Below are 24,131 nucleotides of genomic sequence, written 5' to 3'. Positions count from 1 at the left end.
TTTTCTCCCCGCTGGAGGGTCCTTTTCTTGTTGTCTTGGCTTCCCACCACTCCCATTCATCTGCCTGGGAGCTGGCTGTATCCACCGAGCACAGAGTCACAAAATCACAGAATCGTTTAGGTTGGAAAAGACCCTTAAGATCATCAAGTCCCACCATTAACCCAGCGCTGCCGAGTCCACCACTAAACCATGTCCCTAAGCACCACATCTACACAAGTCATTTACACACTGGACTCTCTTTGGAATAAAAAGATAAATAAACTCCAGAATAAAATATAACGAGTATCCTGCGGTTACAGCGGGAACAGCCCGGCGCTCGGAGGGGGAGCTGGTCACTCCTGCACCCCAACGGTGGAGGTGGCTCTCCTGCATCCTCCAGAGATGCTGGGGCACCGACATCCCCGGGAGATGCCGGGGCACCGATGTCCCTGGGAAATGCCGTGGTCCCCGGCACCGGGAGCGGGGAGGGTGAGCTCTGGGTGCGGTTGTCTCCGGGGGGGAGATCTGAAAGCATCGGAGGCATCCAGCACCGGCTGCCGAAGCCACAGCAGAGGATGCTTCATCTCAACCCCTCACCTGCAGCCGCTCCACTCAACGAGGTTTCCTAAACAGATTTCGCATCTTCCTTATAAACATAAACCGCTCAGATCGGCCTGATGAAGATGAAAGAGCCTTTAAAGTGGGAATCATAGCTCCGGTTTGGGCCATCAAGTATCTCAGAATAGTTCTCCGTCATGGAAAAATATTGCAGATCGGGGGATCCGTCAGGGAGGACAGAGGCAGCTGACGCAGTTGTGGGCGCTGCGGTGAGATGTGGATGGTTTGAGGATGGATTTGGGGAGGACGGGGGGTCTGGAGAAGGTGTGAACCAAACTGAAACGCTACAGAGGTTATTCCTTGACCCTCCAGTGCTTTGTCTCTTTAGTAACCCGCTACGGAGGGTTTCATCCAGTCCCGGGGTACTCGGGTGAATCTGTTGCACCCCAATATCCTTTGGCAAGGAGATGGACACGTCTGCAGCCTGCTGAAGGACAACCCACCTCCTTTTTGTTTATTCTCAGGCTCTTCTCTGGCTGTTGGAAAGAGGGGAGGATCTCCAGAGGACCTCTCTTCAGGATGGAGCATCTCCACCCTGAGGCAGATGCTCAGGGTGGCTCAACCACACTCCAGGTCTCTCCGGCCCCAGTGTCCTGCTTATGGGCTGCTCTCCCTGGGAGATTCATCTTCTCATAACCATGCAAATCAACAACGGTGCTGCATATGGGCTGGTAGGAGGGATGCTCACAGCCCATTTCTAGCTCTTGCTTGAGCCCAGACCCGACAAAAAATCACTGTTCGGTGCTCCGGGAGGATGGCCCAGCTCTTCAAGGGCCACCTTGGCTTTACATCCTGGGGATGGAAAATCCCAATGCAGATGTGTTTCGCCACCTGGGTAAGCCCACAGCTGGAAAACAAGACCTTAAAGTCTTCAAATCACCCCGTGATCCCAACGTGCGGCTGAGGAGCGGTGCCATCACGACGGGATGCTTGTGGAGAGCAGGCAGTGGAGGTGACGAGCAAGGTCAGAGGCAAATCTGCCTCAAACACGTGAGACACGGGGTGTAAAAGGCCGTGCAAACCCTGGGAAACCAGCTCTGAACACGGTCCTGCTGCTGTTAAGCCTCCCACACGGGGCCTGGCAGGTTCTGGGGATGTGGTTTTACCCCAAAACCACCCCAGGGTAGAGTCAGGAGTTAGCAAAGCCGCAGCCATCCACAGGCGTGGTTTGCACGTCACCACCCTCTTTTGGGTGGAAAAAGGGAGTTGAACCCTCCAGACAGGAGCCAGCTGTCAGGGGGGCTGCAAACTTGGCCCCAGATGAGTTTCCCCATGGCTCCAAGCCCCTGGGATCCCCCAGCCACCTTCCAGGCTGGCCCCAAGGCCCTAAACACGTTGTAGAGGATGGAGCATCCCTCTTGCCCACGCAAGGCTTGGCCAAGGCGCATGAAGGAGCCTCCTGGAAGCCACCACTGCTCTTACCCACAGAGCAGCCAAGGCCAACCCTTAGAAAACATGAGTTCTGCTGGGCTTTGGGCCTCTGGGCTTTGATGGGCGCGGAAAGGGAGCCTGACTGAGCCATGTAAACCTGTCTGTGCTCTGGAAAAGCCACCCCCAGGCTGGAAAACGCTCTCCTGCTGCTTTTGCACCCAAAGCCGGCAGCCGCAGGATTCCCTGGCTCATCAGGCAGAGCTGCCCGCTGCCTGCGCCCACCCTGCCCGGCCTGAGGAGCCGCTGCTGTCCCGAGAGGTTTGCTTTTAACCAAATCCCCTTTTATCCCATGGAAAAATAACCCCAAATCCTCAGCACCCATCAGAGCACGAAGCCCTCCCACGCCTGAGCCCAAGGAGTGACGGATGCTCCTCTCCGGCGCGCCGGTAATAAACAACCCGTGCCAAAGCCACCGCCGTCGGTGCCGGCTGGTACCTGGTGAAGGACTTTCCATCCAACCCCCGCTCCCCCCCGCAACTCCAAAGCTGCAAACGCAATTAGCAGCATCGCCTGGAAAACTTTGCCGGCTGCGGTTCGTGGAGAGATGCTAATCCCTCCATCCGCCGCGCGGCCGGAGCCGGCGAACGCCGGTGGCTTGCTCATCTTTTGTTCGGTACCTGGAACGGTCCCTCTCACCTCCCCTCTCGCCCCCCCCTTCCCTCCGGCAGACGGCAGCGGATGCAATCGTCGCGGGGGAATATAAAAAGCCGCCGGGACCAGCGGCCAAGCGGCAGACGCTCACCGGGAGCACGCGGGAGAGGGGGACGGAGAGCACGGGACGGTGGTCAGGCTCCTGCCCTGGCCACAGGTAAGCCCCCAAAAACCAAGGACCCAACCCTGTGGGTCTCCCCAATATGTTTTGGGGTGCATGGGGGGAAAGAAACTTTGCAAAAATATGGGTTTGGTGGATGGTGGGGACCGGTGGCTGCGGAGGGGCGACACGCCGCGATGGATGGCCACCGGGCAGGGGTTTCCCAGCAAGGGATCAGCGATAAAACGCACCCTTCCCTCCCTGTCTCTGGCTTATCGCCCTTTATTGTCGGGTTTATTTGCTTTATTGGGTGTTATCGTGTTCCAGAGGCGCTGCCCGCTGCCGCCCCGGACCCTTCGTGCTGCTGCACTGGGGGGTCCCGGCAGCGACACCCACAGATTCGGGCAGAGGACAGAAAGACAACCTTTACATTTAAATTTGGTCTGTCTCGCTGGTTTATCCTCCTTTCCAAACTGCTATTTGCTGTCATAAATCCAGGATCTTTTTTCCCCTCTGCCGAAGAAAGTCCCCCTCCATCCATGCTCGACCTGGCGGCTCCTGCACCAGCGGGGAGGGCCAGCTCTCCCCCTCAGCCGCCCATTTTGGGCCAAAAATGAGATTTTTCTTCTGTTTTCTTTCAATGTGGGATGGAGAGCTCTCGCAGCACGGGGGAAGGTGAGACACATGAATCCACGCCGAGTTAAATACAGCTGCTTGGGAAAGAGTTGGGGTTTGCAGAGGAAAAGCAACCCGGGGATCCCGGGGGACCCTGGAGCCAGGGCCCGTGGGCATCCAGGAACCGACCCCAACCTCATCCTCGACGGCATCCTCGCTTCAGCCCCCGGGTTTCGGCCAGATCCTGGGTTAATTTTGGCAGCCCTCGGGGCATGCCGTGTCCCGAACACCACCTGCGCTTGCCATCCCCTTTCCCAAAAGCCAAGCAACTGACTTCAATATAATTTAATGTAAAACATTCACGTCTTACTCTTCTAATCCTAATTTAAGATTATTTGCCGTTGTGTCTCCCACCACGCAGGAGTTTTGCAGCTGCTCGAGGGGCATCGCAGGACAGGTTAGGAGGGAGCATATATTTTTTGGAGGAATCAGCTTGCAAGCCGCGAGCGGTTGGCGAGGGATGAGACCTGGAGGCAGCTCCCGAATGCTTTCCCCTTGCAGCATCACTCATCTTTATGGGGTTCTTAGGAGGCGGCAGCAATCCCCGCTGACAGCGGTTGTCACCTAGGGTAGCAGTGACAAAAGACCTGGGCTCCAGAGGGACCCGTTTCTGTTGGGAAAAGGCAAAAGGAAGAGGCAAAGGGGGGGACGTTGCCCGGTTTTTGGGGCGGCTGAGCGGGAGCGGAGCGGCGCGGGCGCAGGCAGGGAGGCAGGTTCGGGTGTTGCCTTCCCTTTTCTGTGCCTCGGTTTCTCTGCCAGTAACATCACCCCCGTGCTCCTGGGGCGCAGGGAGGAGCGTGGCTTTGCGAGGAGCTTGGAGAGGGAGGAAAGCTTTGCAGGAGGGGTTGGCAGCGCCAACGCTTCTCCCGGGGGGGACAGGCAAAGCCGCTGGGGGGGCGCAGGAGGGGACCCCGCTCCTGCAACCCCGGCAGAGGCGACTTCGAAAAGGGCAAGGGCAAGGTGAACACATCAAAGCATTAAAGAGTCTCCTGAAGGAAAGGAAAAGAGGGGTTTGTTTTCTTTTTTTTTCCCCATAGTTCCTGCAGGATTTCTGGGCCCGCAGCCCCTCGCATCCCTGCTGTGACCCCGGCCTCGCGTTCCCAGCCAGGATGCCGAGCGCGCTGTGGAGCTGCCTGCCCGTGGTGCTGGGGCTGCTGCTCTGGCACCCCGCCGGCGCCAGCGGCCCGTGCTGGGAGAGCAGCAAGTGCCAGGACCTCACCAGCGAGGCCGGCATTTTGGTAAGCCCGGGGATGGGGATTGCCCTCCGCTTGCTTTGGTTTCTGACCCCCGCCAGGGACGGGGGGAGGAGGTGACGGGGATGCCGACACTGCGGGGTGACCCGCATCGATGTGGGGTGATGCTTTGGACCCAACGACCCGCAGGTTTCAGTGGGGGATGATGCTAAAATAAGTTTTTAAGCTTGAAGCGTCCCTCCTGCACGGGATGAAGCAGCAGTTTGGGTGTCGGCGTTACCCCGCGCCCATGGGTGCTGGCGGAGGCTGTGCCCCCTCCCCAGCACTGTTTCCAGCCCCCCAGGGCCGGTTTGGTGCCTGGGCACGATGCTCCAGGCTCAGCCCTTGAAGCTCCCTGCCAAAGGGACCTCAGCGGGACACGAGCACGAAACCATCTCGTGAAACATCCCGCTCCGTGCAAGCAGCCCCCCGCAAATCCCCTCCCGGGGACCCCCGGCCACGCGCTCACCCTTCATCTCGCTCCCCCCGTGCAGGCGTGCGCCGCGGCGTGCAGGGCCGACCTGTCGGCCGAGGCGCCCGTCTACCCGGGGAACGGGCACCTCCAGCCCCTCTCCGAGAGCATCCGCAAGTACGTGATGAGCCACTTTCGTTGGAACAAGTTCGGCCGGAGGAACAGCAGCAGCGGCGGCGGGGGGCACAAACGGGAGGAGGAGGCGGGGGGCAACCCACCGCCGGCATCGCTGCCCGTTCTCCTGCCGTCCCGCCACGAGGAAGAGCAGGGAACCGGGCTGGAGCGGGAGGAAGGCAAACGTTCCTACTCCATGGAGCACTTTCGCTGGGGAAAGCCGGTGGGACGCAAGAGGAGACCCATCAAGGTCTACCCCAACGGGGTGGAGGAGGAATCAGCCGAGAGCTACCCGCTGGAATTCAGGCGGGAGCTGGCGCTCAGCGGCACCGGGGCACCGCCCGAGGAGGAAGAGGAGGAGGAGGAAGGCCAGGAGGAGGAGAAGAAAGCCGGCAGCTCCTACCACATGCGCCATTTCCGCTGGCAGGCGCCGGTGAAGGACAAGCGCTACGGGGGCTTCATGACCTCGGAGCACAGCCAGACCCCTCTAGTGACTCTCTTCAAAAACGCCATCATCAAAAGCGCCTACAAGAAGGGGCAGTGATGGGGGGAGAGCCCGAGGGGCATCCCGCCCCCGCCACCGCCCCCCCCCGTAGCTTTAGTGTCCCGCTGGCATGTGTTTCACTTAGAGATCACTCGTTATGTCGTTCTTAATTAGTACTCCAAAGGGATCCGCTCCCGGGTTTCGCTGGGTGGGAAGAGGTTAGGGATAAAGACGTCGACCGCCTCGCCGCACCCGCTGGACACGGACGGGGAGCGGGGGTGATGCCCAGTTCGGAGCACGCCCGATGATTTTCATATTTTCACTGAGCTGTACAATACTGTAAATGATAGATTAAAAGAATTCTAAAAAAAAAAAAAAAATATGATATTTTTTTGCAAGCTCACCGGGTGTCGGCAACGTCGCTGGGGGTGCCTGGTGTTTGTAAAGGGGCAGAAAAAATGATTGCGAAGTAAAATCTTGCAGCTGGGGGGGTAAAGAAATATAGTTGGGGAGCGTGTTTTGGGGCGAGGGGAGAAAGGGGAATCCTGCACGCCCGGCCCGGGAGCTTCCCGGGAGCCGTGGGGCTCCAGCACGGCTGGGCTCGCTGCAGCCAGCCCGGAGAGGCACCGCGGCTGCGTTTTGGCTCCTGCGCGTTTCGGCGCCGGAGGGGAGCCCCGGCTGATGGGACGTGGGATGCCAGCGTTTGGTGGCCATTAAATAATAATGCTGAGGAGCCTGGGTACTAGGAAAAGCATATCCCTGCCCAATTCCCCTTTTCCACGCCTCCCAGGCAGCAAAATATCATTAATTGATATCGTACCGCTAACCTCGTGTGCTGGCTCCCACCACCTCCCGCTCCACCCGAGGATGGAAAGCACATGCAGAAGAGCTGCAGATGCCCCAAAGGGAGGCGCCCCCCACCCTTCATTTGATATAACACGGTGAAAATATTGTTAAACAGGGCTCAGATTAGTGCTTTTCCCCCCGCTCCTTCGCTAAGAGAGGGCCTAGATCAGCCCGTAACGCGGCGAGGAGCAGAGGGGCTGCTGGCGCAGCGCGCGTGGCCGCGGCACCGCGGACATCTCGGCCCCTTAAATAACTATTTTTATTTTCTTTCCCGTTTTGGCCTTTGCAAGCGGGTTTGCGCACGTTGGCGCACGCTTCCCTGCGCGCTGCAGGGGCCTTCTGCGGGATGGGGGATAAAAAAACCACGGAGGAAATGCTGAATTATTAAGGATGATGAAGATGAAGGGCGGTTGGGGCTGGCTGCTGGGGACGGAGCTGGGGGAAGGAAGCCTGTCCGCAGCCGAGGCCATCCTCCTCCTCACCCCACGCCGTCCCTTCTCCATCCCAGCAGCCACCACCCATTTTTCCTCTCCCAGGGCAGCGAGACAGCGCCGTGAGCACGCCAAGAGAGCGGAGCTCCTCAGGTGGCAACATCAACGTTTATTTGAAAAGGGCATTCAGCCGGTGCGGTTGAAAATATCGCGGGCTTCTCGGCCCTTTTTAACAACCCTCTCCCCCCTCCCCTGCCCTCGGCTACACACGCAAACGCCACAGTGCTCCGAAATACAGAGATGGAAACGCACACATGCACCTAAACCGCCGACTTTATAGAAATATACTTTGTCATCTATACGTACACAAGTATCTAAACTAAACGTGATGTACAAACAGATCACTTACACCGTCTGCGTGGCCGGGGGGGACATTTACAGGCGGAGTTTGGGTCCCAAAGGCGGCGGGGCCGCGGTGAGCCGTGCCGGGGGCCGCGGCCCGCTGGGAGGTGACGGCCCCAGCCCCGCTGCCAGGTCCCGTGGAAGGGAGCGAGGGAAAAGCACGGGGAGCGGAGGGACCGGGGGCTGCCCCCGGGAGCAGAGGCCAGGGGGGATTTTCCGCCCCAAAAGGGGATGGTGGGCACCCCACGCTGTGCCCCGTGGCTCCCCTCCTTCAGCACAGGCAAACTTGTGCCCATCTTCCCCCCTTCTGCGTGGTTTTGAAGAGGTTTGGATGCGTTTTGCCGTGGACGCACCGTTTGGGGGGGTAATTGCTTTGCCGACTGCGTTGTGTTCAAAATTTTCGCGCTTCTCATTAGAACGGCCACGGGAGCAAGCCCTCCTTCCCCCGCCTTGCGGTCCCACTGCTGACCCCAAAACCCACCCCAGCCAAAAGTCAGGCTTTAGCAGGACCGGGCATAACCCGGGGAGCAAAAAAGGCTTGGGGACAGGGGACAGAGACACACGGGGACCCCGAGGAGAGGCAGCAGCAAGGGGAGAGCCTCGGGCAGCAGGCAGGGCTGGCACAGGCGGAGCCGCTGCGAGCGGGACAGCGCCGTGATCCAGCCCAGGGACCGAAATAAACCCGTGTTTTTCCTGTCCTCTTAAGCTAGATCATTTCCTAAACCCAGATTACAGCACAACCACACAAACAGGCGGTGACCTCGGGGCAATCGCAAACTGTATCCGCCACTGAGTTAAAAAAAAAAAAAAGGGGGGATGGGAATGTGTAATTACAGCTTAAAATAACCGCCTGAAGATCCGCAGCGAGAGGTGGCGGAGAAAGGGGTGGTGGCCGAAGCAAGGCAGCGGGGCAGGGGCAGCGCCGGCGCGAGCGCCGAGCGGCTGCGTTTACCTGCTGTCCCTCCGCGGTCTGCAGAAGCAGCTCCCACGCCTCCAGCGTCAGACCCTTCTGCGTCTCTTCGTGCAGCGAAGACAGAAGCAGCGTGTCCGGCCGGAGGGGAAGGAGGAGAGACCCCCAGGGACCCCCCCCAAGGCTGCTCGGAGGGCGACGGTGGCGAAGCTGCAGGCAGGGCCCGTCTGCGAGCGCGCCCAAGCTCGCCTGGAGAACAGCCTCAGCGCACCGACAACTTGAAAGGCGTTTGGGAGCAAGAGAGACCCTGTCAACGCCTGGATACCCCCAAGCGACCCTTCCTCCCCATCCCCACCATCTTCACCTTGCACTTTTGGTTGGGTAGGGCCCCGTATTTTCTACCACGTGTGTCTAAAGCTAAACTCCCGATAGCCTCAGCTCCCCCCAGCCCAAATCCAGTTTTATCCTATTGCACAAGAAGAGGCGCGATCCGCGGCCTGCCAGAGGCAGGGCTGCAGGGCGGACCCTGTGAAACACCTCTTATCACAGCTATTTCTGCAGCGTTGGGGTTTCTTTGCGATTACGCCTCAGCTGCTTTAAGATTGGACTTTGTCAAAGTGATTCTGCTGGGAAAAAAAAACAAACAAAACAATTCTTTCTTTGAGACACGAACCCCAAAACTGTGAAAACCCAACCCAAAAATATGAAAACGGTGGGTTAATGTGTTAATATTCCCCAGCGCGGGGGTTGCTCGTGCCTCGTGTCGCTGCTCCAGGCGTCCCGCTGCATGCCCGGGCGCGCTGCCTGTGGGCTCAGTCGCCCCAGAAGCGCCGCGAGCAACCTGCTCGTGACCCGGGCGAGAGGCACGGCTCTTGCGGGTTTCCCCTCCCCCCCCAAAAAGTGGGTTTTCCCAAAGAAATCATGTTTTCTAGTGACCTGGAACCAGCCAGGCTGCTGTGTGCCCCCACACTGGGATGGGACGATGGCTACCCTCACGCTGCACGGGGCGAGCCCTCCGTCCGCGGCACCGTGAAGCGCCCAGGGGAATTAGCCACGTGCCGAGGGGGCTACGGGAAGCTGCGGGCTCACAGGCCAGGAGTCGGACGCTGGGGACCATACCCCCTCCAGCAACCTGCCTCAAGCACCAGCTCGGGCAGGCTTTGGTTTTGCGGCTGCCCCGGGCTCCAGCACGCCGCACCCCAGCCGCCCTCCCGCCTTTTACAGTCTCACGCCCTCCAGCTTCAGTCCTGCGCCTTGCCAGGGGCTCTCGACGTGGCCGACAGGGAGGGATTCCCCAGGGAACGGGTTTGTTTTATGCCAGGAAGATGTACGTGCCCAACGCATCTCCTCTCCCCTTCACAGAAAACCAAAACCGGAGAGGGAGGTCAGAGCAACTACCCACCTCCCCGCGCCGCTGTGCCCCGAGCCTCCTGCACCACCGACCGCTGCAAAAACGTGGCTGCGGAGGCAGAGAGTCCCAAAATAAATTACGGGAGACGGGTTTGTGGTGCCAACAAATCTTGGGGTGGCCTCGGTGTCCGTGTCCCCACCCGTCCTGCACGAGGATGCGGTTCCCGCAGGGTCAGCAGTCTCTCCCCAAGAGGTCCTCTGGCGCGAGCTGTGCAGCGGTGGCTCTGCCCTACCAGCACGGCCGCCCTCAGTACACGCACAGGTCTGGGAATTTCATCTCGTACACCGGGATGGAGTGGTTTTGGGGCTGGCCGTAGGCAGCTGTGATGGTGCCGGAGGGGCTTGGCGGTGGTCTGAAACACAAGAGAGGAAGGAGGTGGTTTACAGAGAGGTTTGGTGAGGAAGCAAAGCCCGGTGCAGAAAACACGCATTCCTGCACCGTTGCAGTTCTCCCCGGTGCCACCATAGCAGAGGAGAACTGAGGCAAACAAACCAGAGGCTGCTCCCAGCCACCCTTGTCCCCTCTGCCATCGCAAAGGCCCCAGCCCCAGGCTGGCACTCGTCCCCAGCACACGAGCATCCTCGAGGGGGGACACACGTGGCTCCCGTTGCCCCACAGCCAGCGCCGGCCTCGTGGTCAGGCACCCTGCGCTCCAGCAGCAGGTTTTTGGGTGGCTCGACAAACCGTGCTTGGCTGTCGCCCCCAACTCACCGTATGGTGATCTCGAAGATCTGGTTGAGCTTGCTCTGCAGCAGCGTCGCCTGTAACGCAGAGACAGCGGCTGTATTAGTGCGGCTGCAGCCTGAGGACCACAGCGGTACAAAGGGGACAAACACCCCGTTGGCCTTCCCCAGAGCAGGGGGAGGGTGGGCTGGCAAAATTCAGAGCCACGTTGTCACCATCCACCTCTCCCCAGCCGAGAGGCCACGGGGATTTAGAGTGCCACAGCCCCAACTCACCCGGGCACCGCAGTGGGCAGCGATCTCCTCGAACGGGGCTTTCTGAAATTTCTCCACCACTTGCCGCCTCCGCTCTCGCTCTTGCTCCTCCACGGCGACGCTGTCTACTGAAGCAGAGGCGAGATGGCTCTCAGCTGCTCCCCAGCTGCAGAGACCACCCCGTGCCACATCCCCACCTCCCCAGCAGCCAGCATGGGTTTGGGCATCACTAGGAAGCCAAGGAGAGGGTCTCCGGCCTCTTGGGTTTGGGACCGGCCCCCCAGGGACCCCCCCAGGGACACCCCAGGGCCAGGCAGAGCTACGAAGCCGCCCGGCCGCCCTGAGACGCGGGTGCAATGCTGCCATGGCGAGGCGCTGGGGATCCATCCGTCCACGGTGCGCACGCACAGGCACGGGGGTGACGGTACCCATACACACACCCCATGCCAGCCTCCACCTCTCCCTACCGCAGCTGGCTCCCTCGCTTACCTATCGCCTTCTTCAGCGTCTCGTACGTGATCTCTTCCGCTGGTGCTCTCTAAAGGAAGGGGAAAAGCAGATGATGTTCAACACACGGCACAGGACACGGTTCTGGGATCACATCAACTCAGAACCAGTGTCCCAGGCTGTATTCTTGCACCAAAACGCAGTCTGTCCTTAAAGATCAGGGATATCTTTCTTGGCAAACTGCACTTTTAAAATGTTTTTTTTCAGGCTGGACTAGCCAGGCCTTACACATTTCCAAAGGCTCCCATGGCTAAGAAATATGCACACAGGGAAAATAAAGATTTGCCACCCAAAGAGCAGTGGGGACCCTTCCTGCCGTGCAGCTCCCCTTGCCAGCGCCTGGAGGGGAGCGTCAGGGGCAGTCGGGGTCTTTCTGACCCGCCGGGGCCGAGCTGTGGGCCCCTGCGCTCGCAGCCAGCGGAGCAATTACGTGTGCAGCCAAATGAAGAATTAGAGAGGGCTTAACTGCACGCTGTCAGGCTGCTAAAAGCACACGGTGCCGAAGGGACGACGCAGCCTCCGCGGCTCTGGCGTAACACGGTACCTGCTCTCGCTCAGGACTGTTTCTCGACTCCACCTCGACCTGCAGGGAAATGGTCTCGCCGATGCTCTTCCTCTTGGACAAGCGATCTTCGTCTGGGGAGGAAGAGCAGAAGAGCTAATGGCAGCCACCCCGGGGGCAGCGGGTGAGCACAGGCAGCTCCCAGGGAACGCGGCCTCCTGTCCCACGCCCAGGGGAGCAGCCCATCTGCTCAGCCGTTCACCCAAATTCATCCAAACCAGCAGAACTGAGGACTGATCCAAGCCCAGTGGGCTTCGTTGCTCCTTCCATCCATCCAGCCACGCATGTGGCAATCCCAGGAAGCTTCCAATTCACCGCTTTGTGCCTCAGTTTCCCCAAGGCTACATCTCTTAAGGGCAGCAGAAAAACAACATGCCCACGTGTAGCACAAGAGCTTCACACCCCCATAACCGTGCAGAGCGAGGGACCAGTTTCCTCCCAGTTCTCCAGGATGCCCCAGGGTGGGGCGTACCCGTCAGCTGGGGGATGTAGGGTGTGCTGAGCCGATCCGAGTTGTAACCGCTGCCGCCCAGCACCTCGCTGATCTTGCTCTGCCAGAAGAAGACCTCCGGGCCCAAGCGGTCAAGGCTCTTGCTCAACCTATGGAGATGGAGAAAAAAAAAAAAACAAACAACGGAGACTGCGTCAGCAGGGTTTCCAGTCCCTTTGGGTCAGAAACAGAATGCTCTCGTGGCTTTGCTTAGCTCCAGCACAGCTGGATACATCATGCTATTTCTGCACACACCGGCACAAAGCCGGAGTCCCAGAAAGGCTCTCGACCCATGGCGAAGGACACGGATGCGTTCAGGAAGGACCACCCTGACCTAGGGAATGTCGCAAGAGAACAGCGGCGCTCACTGCGGGCAGTGTCTCCGTAAGGGACCTCACCACCAAATGTGACCCACGCCAAGTGTGGCAGCAGGAACGGGACAGCCCAGCCAGCCCTGGCCTGGCGATGCTCAGCACGCATCCTCGAGCCGGTGGCGTGGCAGAGCAGCGGGGTGACATACCAGAGCTACGGCCGTCCTGCTGTCAGAGCAGGGGAGGGATCAGCCTGCAGAGCTGACCCTGCCATGTGGCTGGCTGTGAGCGCAAGCAGGGGCGGCCACCCCCTTCCCTGGCTGCATGGGATCCTCCTCAGATCCTAAGGCTGAAAGTCACTTGGTGCCCTTCCCACTGCGCCATCCCCAGATGGGAAAGGAGACAAGCACAGGCAAGTGAAGGGCTGATAAACCCGTTATCGCCCACGATCTTACGGATACCAGTCCCTCAGGAGGGGGGAAGAAGGTATTTCCCAGGCTTTTACCTGGGTCTCTCCACAAACACATCTTCAGGCAGCAGGTAGGGAGCTTCCTTCTGCCGCATCTGGATGACCTGCAGAAGACAAACAAGGAGCCAAGCTCAAACCCCACGGGTGGCCAGGAGAGCCGACGCCAGAGCTGCCGCGGACAAGGCTCCAGCCCCGTCCCAGAGCCTCCCTCGCACCTCGTGGATGTGCTGGCAGAAGGTGGGCACGGTGGTGAGCTGGCTGATGAGGTTCAGGTAAGCTGCACCGAGAGCGAAGAGCGCGCAGCGGTTGTACGCTGTCAAGTTATCCTCGTTGATCTGGGCAATCTCCTGCAGCAGAGACACAGCCCCATGAGATGAGGACGGGGAAGGCCCCAGGGTGGTCCCCATCCACCTCGTGGCATCCCCTGCCCTACAAACATCCCAGCTTTTGGAGCTTGGGTTTGCAGCATTTCAGAGGCTGGCGAGGCGACCGAGTGTTGGACTGATCCCGCTACGGTGGGAGAAGCTGAGAGCAGGTGAGGCGCTTGCATCCCACTTCCTCAGAGACCCCCAACTCCAAAACAATCCCCATCCCATCGCATCCCAGCCCGCCCGCCCCCGGCGCTGAGCACCGGCAGCACACCCAGCTCTCCCCTGCCCACCTGCACTGCCAGCACCAGGCGGATGAGGTCCACCACCACCTCCTCGTTAGCCAGCTCGATGCTGATGAGCATCAGCATGCTGTAGAGAGCCTCGTAGTGAGCCTGCACGTTGCTCTCCTCCTTACATATCAGGTAGATGTGCCGGTAGAGCTGCTGGCCATGCTGTGGGGACATGGAAGGATGTGGTCACCTCCTGAGCATCCCCTGCGAGCAACACTGCCATCAACGCAGAGAAAGAAAAGCAGCAGGGCCCAGCAAAGGGGCCTCCGTCCATGCGGGAGGGAGCAGAGCTCCTCCGGTCACCAAGCAAACGAAGAAAGCCCCAGGGAGAGGGAGCTGTGACCATCAGGTGGTGTTTCACCATTCCATGCTGGACCCTGATGGGGAAGAGGCACGGGCAGGTCCAAGAGCAGAGCCCAGGACAGGCAAACAGCACTCGCAGCACCGAGCCCAGGGAAAGGATGCCTCTGTTGCAGAAGCGTTATAGAAATCATGGCTCAGATCACAACAGAAAAATAAAGCCCCAAGACACGTTGCTTGACAGCGAGGCATGGGACAGAGCAGGGCACACGCTGGCGCAAGGGAAACACAGCTCTGCCGTGGTTTTCAGTTGAGGGGCTGCATTGCTGCTCCCTGGTGCACACAAGGTAATAAACTGATCCTCTCTTAGCCTCAAGTTAGCTCCAGAGGGGTTTGAGCCACCCCTGAAAATGTTTTAAGGGAGGAAATAAAAATAACTAAATAACTAAAATAATCAGGCAACTTCAAAAGCCACTTGATAAATAGCTTTTGGGATACCAGCACATCCTGGGGGACTCATTCCTCGGGGCAAATAGCAGATTTAGGTGTCTAGAAAGGCCCACGCATGAAGCGCTGATGGAGATTGAATCCCACAGGCTTTTCCCAGGGACATCTCCGGGTTTAGAGGCATCACAGGACTCCCCCATGGCTCAGCGTGACTTGGGAAAAGAGACACAGAGCCCTCACACCGCTCTGCACGAGGACAGCTTGACCCAGACCCTGCCACTACCTTCTTCATGAAGACAGTATCTTGGCGCGAGCATTTGTCCACTTTCAGCTTCAGGACCGAGATGTCGCTGATGGTGCTGCAAGGAAAGGCCAAGGGGAAGGGAAAACTCAGACACCGGAGGGAGGAGGTGTGATTCCCGCACGCCTGCAGAGCTGCTGGCCACAAACGAGCCGTCTGGGAGGAACCGAGGGGGGAAGCTAAAGGTGGCTTTTAAAACCCATCCGAGCAATTCAGATATTCAAGAGTACTGAGCCAAATCACTACAGGATTTCAAGGCAGTGGCGCTCAGGAACACAAAGGCAAGTTGACAAATAAGTGCGCAAGCAAAGTGGTTCGCAGGACCACAGCAAAACCCTTGGAGATGTTTCCAACTGGGATTACAGTCACCTTCTTCCAAGGTAACGCAGCATGGCCAACGCGACTGCCCAGCAGGCCTATCCGTGGGGATGCGATGCAGTCGAACCCGCTCGAGGAGGCGGTTGCTCCTGCGCAGCCTCCTGGGACCGCTGTCTAACCACAGCCACGCTCAGCAGCATGGTCCCGTGTCCCTCTGGGCACAGCCTCTCCGAGAGCCACCCCACCCATCTGGTTCTTAGCAGACCACTGATCTGCAGCATTAAACCACCCCAGAACCAGTACCAGATTTATTAATAACCCTGCCAGCGCTCCCAAGCCCAGCAGATCTTCATCCCAAGCCTGCTCTGCAGGGTCTCCAGGTCCCAGCTCTGTTGGGGAGCCCCCCAAGACATACCTGATGGTGGAGAACTTCTGCCGGTTCCCGTGGCGATCGATGAAGCTGATGAGAATCTCCAGGACAAAGAGGCGGATCTCAGCATCCTCCATGAGGGCTGCGGAGAGCAGCCTGTCCAGGAAGGCGCTGGGAAGTGCCGTGAGCATGTTACTGCACTGGAAGCCCACCGAGACCTGCAAGCATCAAAGAAAAAGGGAGGCAACATGACAGCGTCGCTTGAGAGGGGTTAAAACACGCCAAGAAAGAGTTTGATGTAAGCAGGAAAGACTAAATACAGCTTGAGCTCTTCCTAACCACACTGGGGGAGAGGGTCCCCGAGCTCAGCTCCCCCATGCCAGCAGCTGAGGACCCTGCGTGTCTCACGGGGGCTCGACACTCCTGCGGGGATGGCGACATGTTCGTACCTGGAGGAGGGACTTCAGAAGCATTATCTGTGTCAGCCGATTTCGGTTCTCCCTGTCACGGAGAGAAGAAGCAAATAGTAACATCCAAGTGAAAACAGAACAACCCTCCTTCCGTACCCAAAGGATGGAAAAGCCGCAGAAAGGGCGGGACCAGTTTCCCAAGAGTCACCACCACAAACATCCATGCTGTAAAAGTCTCCAGCAAATGAGCTCCGGATTTAACAGCCAGCAAAAAGGCTGCTAAAGGAATGATGAATATCAAAGTATACATCCTGCCGTAGGCACCAGAAATAAGGCAGCACTCGCGTCTCCAGGTGGGCGCAAGCTGAGCTCAGGACGATGAACCGCCCTCTGGATGTGCCCGTCCCACAGCGGCTCTCGAGGGACGCCGGGCACCAGCTCTGAACGCGCTCCTCGCTTTTAAGCAGCTGCAAATTGGCAAGATGAAGCCCAAGCCCTCCTGTCCGTGAAGCTACCCCTGATTCTCGCTCCCATCTCGCTTCTTGCCAAGTCACCGTGAACCACACTTCCACTCCAGCGACATGGGGGTTTTTTAATGCAAAAAAGAGGAAATCTTGAATTCTCTCTTGTCTGAACTCAGCCTTTCCTAGCCCTGTACTGGAAGGTGACACAGGGAGCTCCCAAGGGATTTCCAGGCTGTCCCAGCACCCATGACACGCTGCCTGGGCTGCCTACCTCTGCCCAGGGACTGAGCTACACCGCAAATGGCAGCATCCCCGTAAGCCAAACCGCAGGCTGCAGCTCCTCCGCAAACTCCTGGTTCACCTACACACCCAGAGCAAGCACCATCCTTCACACAGCGTCAGACGAGATTTAAAAAACTCTCCCGGAGGAAGCTCACACGCTGATAAAGGAGCAGTGTCAAAGCCTGGCACCGAGAAGTGACCTCCATCCTGAGGCTACGAGCCCGATTCTGCTCCTGCAGCAAGGAAAGCTGCCCTGGCCGAACGGCACCCGGCACCCGGTGCGTCTCCCACCGCGCGAATCGGGACTGAACGCAGGCGCCTGGAATCACCCCCATGTGAGCGAGGAGCAGAGCGTGTCTCCCATCAGCCGGCAAAGTCTCTCTCTCATCGGAGACAAGTGGGAAGAGCCTGACCGTACTTTGAAGATAAATATAGCCTGAAAATCTGTTTGCTCCTTACCTACATGTTTCAGCGCTGATACCCTCACTCCAAATAGCTCTCGTGGTCTGTTCCCACACTTCTGAAGCAATTATGTTGTTTGGGTGTTTTCCCTTCCTTCTCTTCCTCCACCGCCGGGTATAAATACCACCTCCCGCTCAGTGTTAATAAAAGCTCAGAGGCAGCTCAGAGGGGCCACGCGCCCGCGGTGGGAGGTAGCGATGAGCAGCCAGTCCCACAAAGCCATACACGAGCTTCTCAAATGCCACGGGCAGCCCTCACTCACCTCGCTGCCCTGAGACATCTGAAGTCACTCCCTTGAATATTATTTTTAGTTCCTGGCTGGTTTTGGATGACACCCCAGGACCGAGCTCCTGACAGCTGAATCTCTCAGCAGGTACCCGAAGAAATGCAGAGTTCAACTGCAGCACCACTGCCTGCAGACACCTTCCCTCCTCGATGCTCCGGTGTTTCAAGGGGCCCTTGTCATCACGTTTGCAGCAGGCAGCAAAGCATTTCAAACAAAGATCTCGCATCGCTCACCTTCCCTCGGTCTTCGGTGGAAGCTCTCGATGCTCAGCCTTTCCGATAATGCACCCATGTCCCACTCTGTCCCCAAAGGCCACCTCAAGGTGGAAACGGTTTCAGGAGCTCCCCAGCACTTTCAGCCTCACATTCAAATCCTTACACCACCGCACACGGGACGGCGGCAGGGCGAGCAGGGCAGGGGGGAGCAAGAGGAGAGGAAGGCATTCGTTCTCACTCACCCGGCTTTGCCAGCCTCGATGGACTGCTGCGAGGAGGGTAGCGGCACCTTGTTCATGATGAAGACCATCACCTCAGACTGCTGGTAGGTGGGCAGCGTGCTGGCAAAGGACCCTGCGGGGACGAGAGCGAGTTGGCAGAGTGCAAGGCGCAGCCCACCGCCCCCAGAAGCGCCCAGTGCCGTGGGATCTGCCCGCCTGCCCTGCTCCAAGCTGGCTGCCGGACCCTCCCAGCCAGGCTGGGACAGGACAACGCCCTCCTGGACCTGGTACCTGCAGGCAGCTTCACCTTCAGGGTGATTCCTGCACCGGGGTCGGGGCAGCCCCCGGTGTCAGCACAGGCTGGGGGATGGAGGGGCGGAGAGCAGCCCTGCCGAGAAGGACTTGGGGGTGCTGGGGGATGGAAAGCCGGCCACGGGCCGGCAATGTGCGCTGGCCGCCCAGAAAGCCAAGCGTCTCCTGGGCTGCATCCCCCGCAGCGTGGGCAGCGGGGCGAGGGAGGGGATTCTGCCCGTCTGCCCCGCTCTGGGGAGACCCCCTGGAGCCCCGCGTCCAGCTCGGGGGTCCTCAGCACGGGAAGGACATGGAGCTGTGGGAGCGGGGCCAGGGGAGGCCACCAAAATGGTCAGAGGCTGGAGCAGCTCTGCTGTGGAGAAAGGCTGAGAGCTGGGGGTGCTCAGCCTGGGGAGGAGGAGGCTGCGGGCAGAGCTGATTGCGGCCTCTCCGTGCTTAACGGGGGCCTACAAGAAAGGGGGGGACAGGCTTTTTAGCAGGGCCTGCGGCGACAGGACACGGGGGAATGGTTTTAGACTGAAAGAGGGGAGATTCAGACTGGACAGAAGGGAGAAATTGTTTGTGCTGAGGGTGGTGAGGCACTGGCCCAGGTTGCCCAGAGCGGTGGGAGATGCCCCATCCCTGGCCACATTCAAGGCCAGGTTGGACGGGGCTCTGAGCACCCTGGTCTGGGTGAAGATGTCCCTGCCCATGGCAGGGGTGGGACTGGGTGGCCTTTGGAGGTCCCTGCCCACCCAAACCATTCTGTGACTCTATGATTCAGGCCCGATCAAAACGCCTCCCAGGTGGGGCAGCCCCAGGCTCAGGCAGGGTGAGGCTGAGAGATGCCAACTCCTGCCTCTACCCCTTCCTTTTTTGGGGCTGGTGCATCCCCATCCTCAGTGGCTGCAGCAGGCTGATGCCTGCCCGCTTTCCCTCCTCTCCTTCCCTTCCTCAAGGTCTCTGCCCAGGGAGAAACACGACAGCAGCGCTGCCGGGGATGGCCGGGGTTGCAATGCCACCTGCTGATAACCCACAGCCACGCTTGCAATGCGCCATAACACATAAATCTCATTTCCCATCGCCGCTTTTAGGACGAGGGTGACTTTGTTTCACCCCGGATAACCCCGCAGATGCACAAGGCAGAAACCCACCGCGCAGGGGGTCACCCAGCAGCACAGCCCGCGCCTCCGCAGGATGCCCCACCTATGGTTTTAATGACGGCCTCCTGGAACATCCTCTCCTCGTGCTCTTTGATGATCTTGGTGCTGACGCCAGCGGCGCAGTCGTAGCTCCCCGTCAGCGCGTAGTCGATGCTGAGCCGCAGCTGCCTCAGCAGGGTGTTAAACACCTCCAGCACCGTGGGGCCTGGGGTGGCGAGAGGGGAGAGATGATGGAGCATCGCCAGAGGAGAGCAGTTTTCCCCGCGGAGATGGAGGCTGTAGTTTCCCCCAGGACAGTGTGGTTTATACCTCCCACCACCCCATAAAGAGGTTGAAAAACAGTCTGGCCAGACACACAGTGACTTTTAACCCTCACCAGTTTCCCCAGTCAAGACAGGAGAGAAACGTCCTTCCAGGAGCACCGTCAGCTCAGCGTATTCACAGCAAGCCCCTGAAAATCCCTTTGCCCCCTGCCACGAAGGCAAGGGCAGGCATTGCATTCAGCCCTCTAGGTCTAGGTCGCTGCACGTGGGCATAGGTGTTGAGCTTGGGAGCACCGAAATGGCACAGAACAGATCCCCTGGATGCTCCAGACTGGATCTTCCATCACCACCTCACACCTGGGCACACGCCAGAGCCCAGCCCAAACCTCCGGCACCTCTCCCACCACAATACAAGGGTGAAGGGATGGATGGAAAGGATAAATTTATCCACTTACCAACAGATCCGGAGGCTGCGATCACCGCTGCCTCCGAGAGGACCTCCACGATGCCCGCGCGCACAGTGGCTGCGCTCTTGCTGTTGGCATCCAGGTGCCCCAGGAGCTGCTGGATCACGAGATGGGAGTGCTGCGGCTGGAAAGAGAGCATGAACGTCAGCAGGGGTGCTGCATGCACGAGGTGACAGCCCGTTTCTGTAACCCACGTGGCTACCGAGGACGAATCCTGCACCGAGTCCCTGCCCGGCTCTTTCCAAGACAGCTCCAGTTGCAAAATGAGAGGGGGCACCTGGAGGAAGCCTGTTTTACATGACTGAGCAAGAGCTTGGAGCAATTTGCACGGGAAAAATGATCTAAAGAGCTGTACAGATCTAAGGAAATTGTGACAATTAATCCTGGGGATTTCAGGGAGAAGGGATTTGATTTTTGCCAGGGTTTGCCAAACATGTCTATACTTCAAAAGGGTCCTGCTGAGTTATTGTGACCCTACACCTCCAATATGCACTAACAGGATTTTATAAAATCTAGTAGCGCTGTAAAGGGTTTTAGGCAGTTTACAGGATTAAAAAGAAGAAACGAGAGCAGGGGGCGGCGATCTGCTTTTCACTGTAAGAGTTCTCCAAGCAGAGCTTGGCTGAGTCCAAAAGCGAAGCAAACTCCCAAGGGGGTGAAGTGGGGCAGCAGGTCTGGGACAGCCTCAGCAGAGTGGGAGCAGGGTGGGAAGGCAGCACCACGCCCAAAAGCATGCAGGGACCCATGCAAACAGAGTTCCATTGAGATCCACATGGAAAAAAGGGATGGTCCTTTCCCATCACTTTGGGGTTTACCTAAACTGCATTTCCACGGCCCCCAGCGAGAAGGGAAGAGCCCGGCAGGGTCTGCCTCTGAGCACCCTCACGTTTAAGGACAGGGATGCGGGGCTGCAGGTGCTGTCGCGACGCCTGGTTTGCCCGGGGCACGTTTCACCCCAGACAGCCCCTCTCCTTTTCTGCAGAGATGAGGAGCTTGGGCTGATTTACACGGCAGCGATGTGGAAAGAGGCAGCTTTCCATCGGAGCCCAACTGCTTCCTTTGGAGCGTTTCACAGCACTCTGCTAGCCCGTCTGATTCAGCAGGGCTTTGCTTTCTGCTGAGAGGGAGGGAATTGCTCCCGGGACTGAGATACAAGCTCCACGAGCAGCATCCTAAAACACGCACGGCTGGCACACAGCCAGGCTAACTAGCCATTTCCCCATGTAGCCGCGGGGCCGCCAGCCCACACTGCCGTACACCCGGAGCATGCCGGTCTCCAGCCCGTTTTGGGGCACGCTTGGTGGCCGAGCTCATTGCGAGCGCTCGGATTCGGCACCGTTAGGATGCGGCAATGCGGCGGCGGAGGCTCTGACTCAGCCCAGCCGTGGAGGCAGACGCGGGCGCTCCCCAAACATGCACGTGCGTCCCCAAACAGTGCCGCCAGCCGGAGTCCCGCCAGCTCCCCACCTGGATCGAGTACATGATGATCCTGAAGCAGCAAGTTGCAAAGATCTTCGGCTCCCAGAGCGAGTGGTTATCCAGGTGGCTGGGGAAGAGATGGAAACGGAGGGGAAAGTAACTGTCGGTCCCCCAAACCCTGCAGGGGTGCAAAGCAGCACCAAGCACCGGGGATGGCCAGAAGCAGCAGGGAGCAAACACTGCAGGCGAGGGCAGGGACACAAACTCCTCTCCAGGGTGACTTTTCTCAGCGACAGGTATCTATCCCATGCCACTTTCCTCATTGCATCCAAAAATGAGAGCTCAGCCTGAAATCCAGTCCCCATCTCCAGTACCGTGCCCAGGGGAGCCAGAGGAGACCATGCCTCCACCCTAGCTCTGGCCCATATTGGCCGTTTCCACGTGCCTCAGTTTCCCTTGTGCCAAAAACGAGGGATGCACGACTTACATGAGGACGGGTTTGATGGCGTTCTTGATGTTGCCGTACGCCGCTCGGCCCAGCAGCTCCCGCAGACACCTCTCCGCCAGCTCCGTAGGACTCTCCTTCTCCTTCTCGGTGGCTTGCAGCGGGGAGGGGGAGCGGCTGTGAAAGCAGAGGAGGGCGATAAGAGCGGCGCTGAGTGTGTGACAGCAGTGAGGGAGAAGAGGCACAGAGCCCGGTCAGGGAAGGTTGGAGCAAAATGGTTGTGGCATCTGCCCGCAGCCCGTGCTGCACAGGGCCGTGGGCTACCCCTGGGACAGCCCACAGCCACCCCGCAGCAGCCAAAGGTCACCCTGCCAGGCAGACAGGGCAGCTCCATCCCAGCAGAGCCCAGTGATAAAGCGCTGCTGGATTGGAGCCAGATCAGAGAGCAGAGTGCACGGATTGCAGAGGAGGGGGACGTGCCAGGACGGCCCCGCTTGCAGCACCAGGCTGTGCCAGGCAGCAGGGACACCCACTGCATCCCTGGGACCGGGAGGAGGATCCCGGTGCTCAGTGTTGGAGGGGGAAGGATCTTATCGGTGAGGACGCAGGACATAACGTCCTCCCAGGGTGGACACAGCCTCCTGGGGGAGGAAGAGCAAAGCAGTCACGGTTTGGCACAAGTCACCCTGAACACGCATACCCCAGATAAGATCCATCCCCTTTTTCCACACTCGGGCTGTTGGGTATCACACAAACACCATGAATGTTTTTTCCACCTTGATGCTTCAGTTTAGAAGAAAAATGGAAAAGGCATCTGGCCACAAGCCAACTTCCCAGGGCCGATACATCTCTCTTAACCTTCAAAAGGAAAACCCCCAGGAGGAATTCATGCCTGCTTCTCTGCTCTGCGCTTCTCAGCTAAGCAACCCCCCTTCAAACACCCAGCTGGTGGCAGGCACGCAGCCGGCGGGGGGTTACGCCAGAAGAACGGAGGGACAGCGAGCAAAGCCGTATTTCAGTTCCTGAGATTCCTCTTGCCTGGCTTTCAAATAACTGCTTCGGTAGGATTTAAGCAGGAATCCCTCACAGAGGTCAACCCACCGAACAGGCAGCTCAGAGCCTTTGCAAACAGCATGCCTTAACTGCAGGGACAGCGCAGAGCTCTGCTCCACGGGAGTCACGGTGCCCTGCAGCGGCCAAGACAGCAATAACCTTGCCGGCACCGGGTGACGCACAGAGCTCTGCCACCCGCGCCATCCTTCAGCGAGGTACTCGCAGGGTTTCCCCTCTGGCCACTCGCCGCATTTTTCATGAGCCACAGGCACAAATCAGCCTGCAACGCCTCTGCCCTGCAAAATCTTGCTAAAATCAGCCCCGGGGCCCCAAAGCCGCTGGCGGAGCAGATGGGCCATGGCAGCAGCAAGCACTCACCTTTCGGCCTCCTCCACATGCTGTAAGTTGAAGAGCAGCGAGGGCACGATTTTGTCCATGTGCTGCGGGTCCCAGATGTTGGCTTGGAGCTCGTCATTCACCGTCTTCCTCACCACCCCTTGCAGGCCTTTAATGCCGGACATCCGGATCCTGGGAAACAAATTGACACCAAAATGCTACATATATAGCATACGTTATTTTATATACACATATATACACAGGTTAAACTGTGCAAGAAGTTGGAGAGAAGACACTGATATCTGCGCTGCTGGAGAGGTTCAGGCAGGCGATGCCCCAGTTCCCAGCTCCAGGCCTGGTGTACCCCCGGGCACTCCTTCCGCCTCGCGTCCCCAAGAGACGTGGCTTCCCGCAGCGCGACAGACGCGAGCGGGAAAGGCTCTGAACCAGCTAAAATCATCCTGGCAGCAGCAGCCGGCTCCCATCCGTCTTTCCCGGGAGGCCCACAGGCAAGTAGCAGCCACCGAGATGGAGAGGAGGCACCAGCAAGCCTGGCCTCTCCGAAAGATTGTTTTGGGACCTGGGAGGTCTCCGCTCTCCAGGTGCGGCATGCATGGAGGGTTTTCCCATTTCCCCCATTCCCAGCAGCTGCAGAGCCTTGCTGTGCCCGTGGGGATGCTGGGTGCTAGGGGAACCTAGGAGCAAAAGCTGACACCTGTGTCCTTTCTGGGACCAAAGATCCTGACTCTGCTCTAGTCAACAATAAAGTCATCAATAAAAATCTCCCTACACAGCAGGATTTCCAGGTCTGAAACCAGCCCCTCAACACCCACTGCTAATGGCTGAGAAAGACAGCACGTGCTTATTTGCAGAAATAAATGCATTAAATAACCTGCTCCGAGGTCTCCCTAACACGTTTTGCAG

The 24,131-nt window shown here is 58.7% G+C and overlaps 2 protein-coding genes across 3 annotated transcripts in view; one reads left to right on the top strand and one right to left on the bottom strand.

Moving 5' to 3' along the window:
• Nucleotides 1-4,563: 4,563 nt before the first annotated feature.
• POMC (proopiomelanocortin) lies at nt 4,564-5,816 on the top strand (the record flags this gene model as incomplete). The annotated part of the gene is made up of 2 exons (XM_082305511.1): nt 4,564-4,692; nt 5,181-5,816. The coding sequence occupies 2 exons, from the start codon at nt 4,564-4,566 to the stop codon at nt 5,814-5,816; spliced, it is 765 nt and encodes a 254-aa protein (XP_082161637.1).
• A 3,682-nt stretch (nt 5,817-9,498) lies between these two features.
• EFR3B (EFR3 homolog B) overlaps nt 9,499-24,131 on the bottom strand; it is a 47,470-nt gene continuing 32,837 nt past the window's right edge. Inside the window, exons 7-24 of one of the 2 annotated variants that reach the window (XM_082306688.1) lie at nt 23,250-23,399; nt 21,861-21,995; nt 21,422-21,500; nt 19,943-20,078; nt 19,268-19,429; nt 17,792-17,903; nt 15,880-15,931; nt 15,476-15,648; nt 14,725-14,800; nt 13,695-13,856; nt 13,249-13,380; nt 13,070-13,137; nt 12,236-12,363; nt 11,746-11,837; nt 11,184-11,232; nt 10,716-10,822; nt 10,468-10,517; nt 9,499-10,108 (exon numbers count right to left, since the gene is read on the bottom strand). In XM_082306688.1, coding sequence (XP_082162814.1) covers nt 10,003-10,108; nt 10,468-10,517; nt 10,716-10,822; nt 11,184-11,232; nt 11,746-11,837; nt 12,236-12,363; nt 13,070-13,137; nt 13,249-13,380; nt 13,695-13,856; nt 14,725-14,800; nt 15,476-15,648; nt 15,880-15,931; nt 17,792-17,903; nt 19,268-19,429; nt 19,943-20,078; nt 21,422-21,500; nt 21,861-21,995; nt 23,250-23,399 — 1,969 coding nt within the window. In that variant the 3' untranslated portion in view covers nt 9,499-10,002. The remainder of the gene's footprint in view (nt 10,109-10,467; nt 10,518-10,715; nt 10,823-11,183; nt 11,233-11,745; nt 11,838-12,235; nt 12,364-13,069; nt 13,138-13,248; nt 13,381-13,694; nt 13,857-14,724; nt 14,801-15,475; nt 15,649-15,879; nt 15,932-17,791; nt 17,904-19,267; nt 19,430-19,942; nt 20,079-21,421; nt 21,501-21,860; nt 21,996-23,249; nt 23,400-24,131) is intronic. The other variant, XM_082306689.1, reaches the window with a different exon arrangement.

The sequence above is a fragment of the Platalea leucorodia genome (genome assembly GCF_965183815.1).
Source record: "Platalea leucorodia genome assembly, chromosome: 3".
In the NCBI taxonomy this organism is placed as follows: domain Eukaryota; kingdom Metazoa; phylum Chordata; class Aves; order Pelecaniformes; family Threskiornithidae; genus Platalea; species Platalea leucorodia.
The sequence above is the reverse complement of the archived record's forward strand: the minus strand, read 5'-3'. Positions and strand labels throughout refer to the sequence as shown.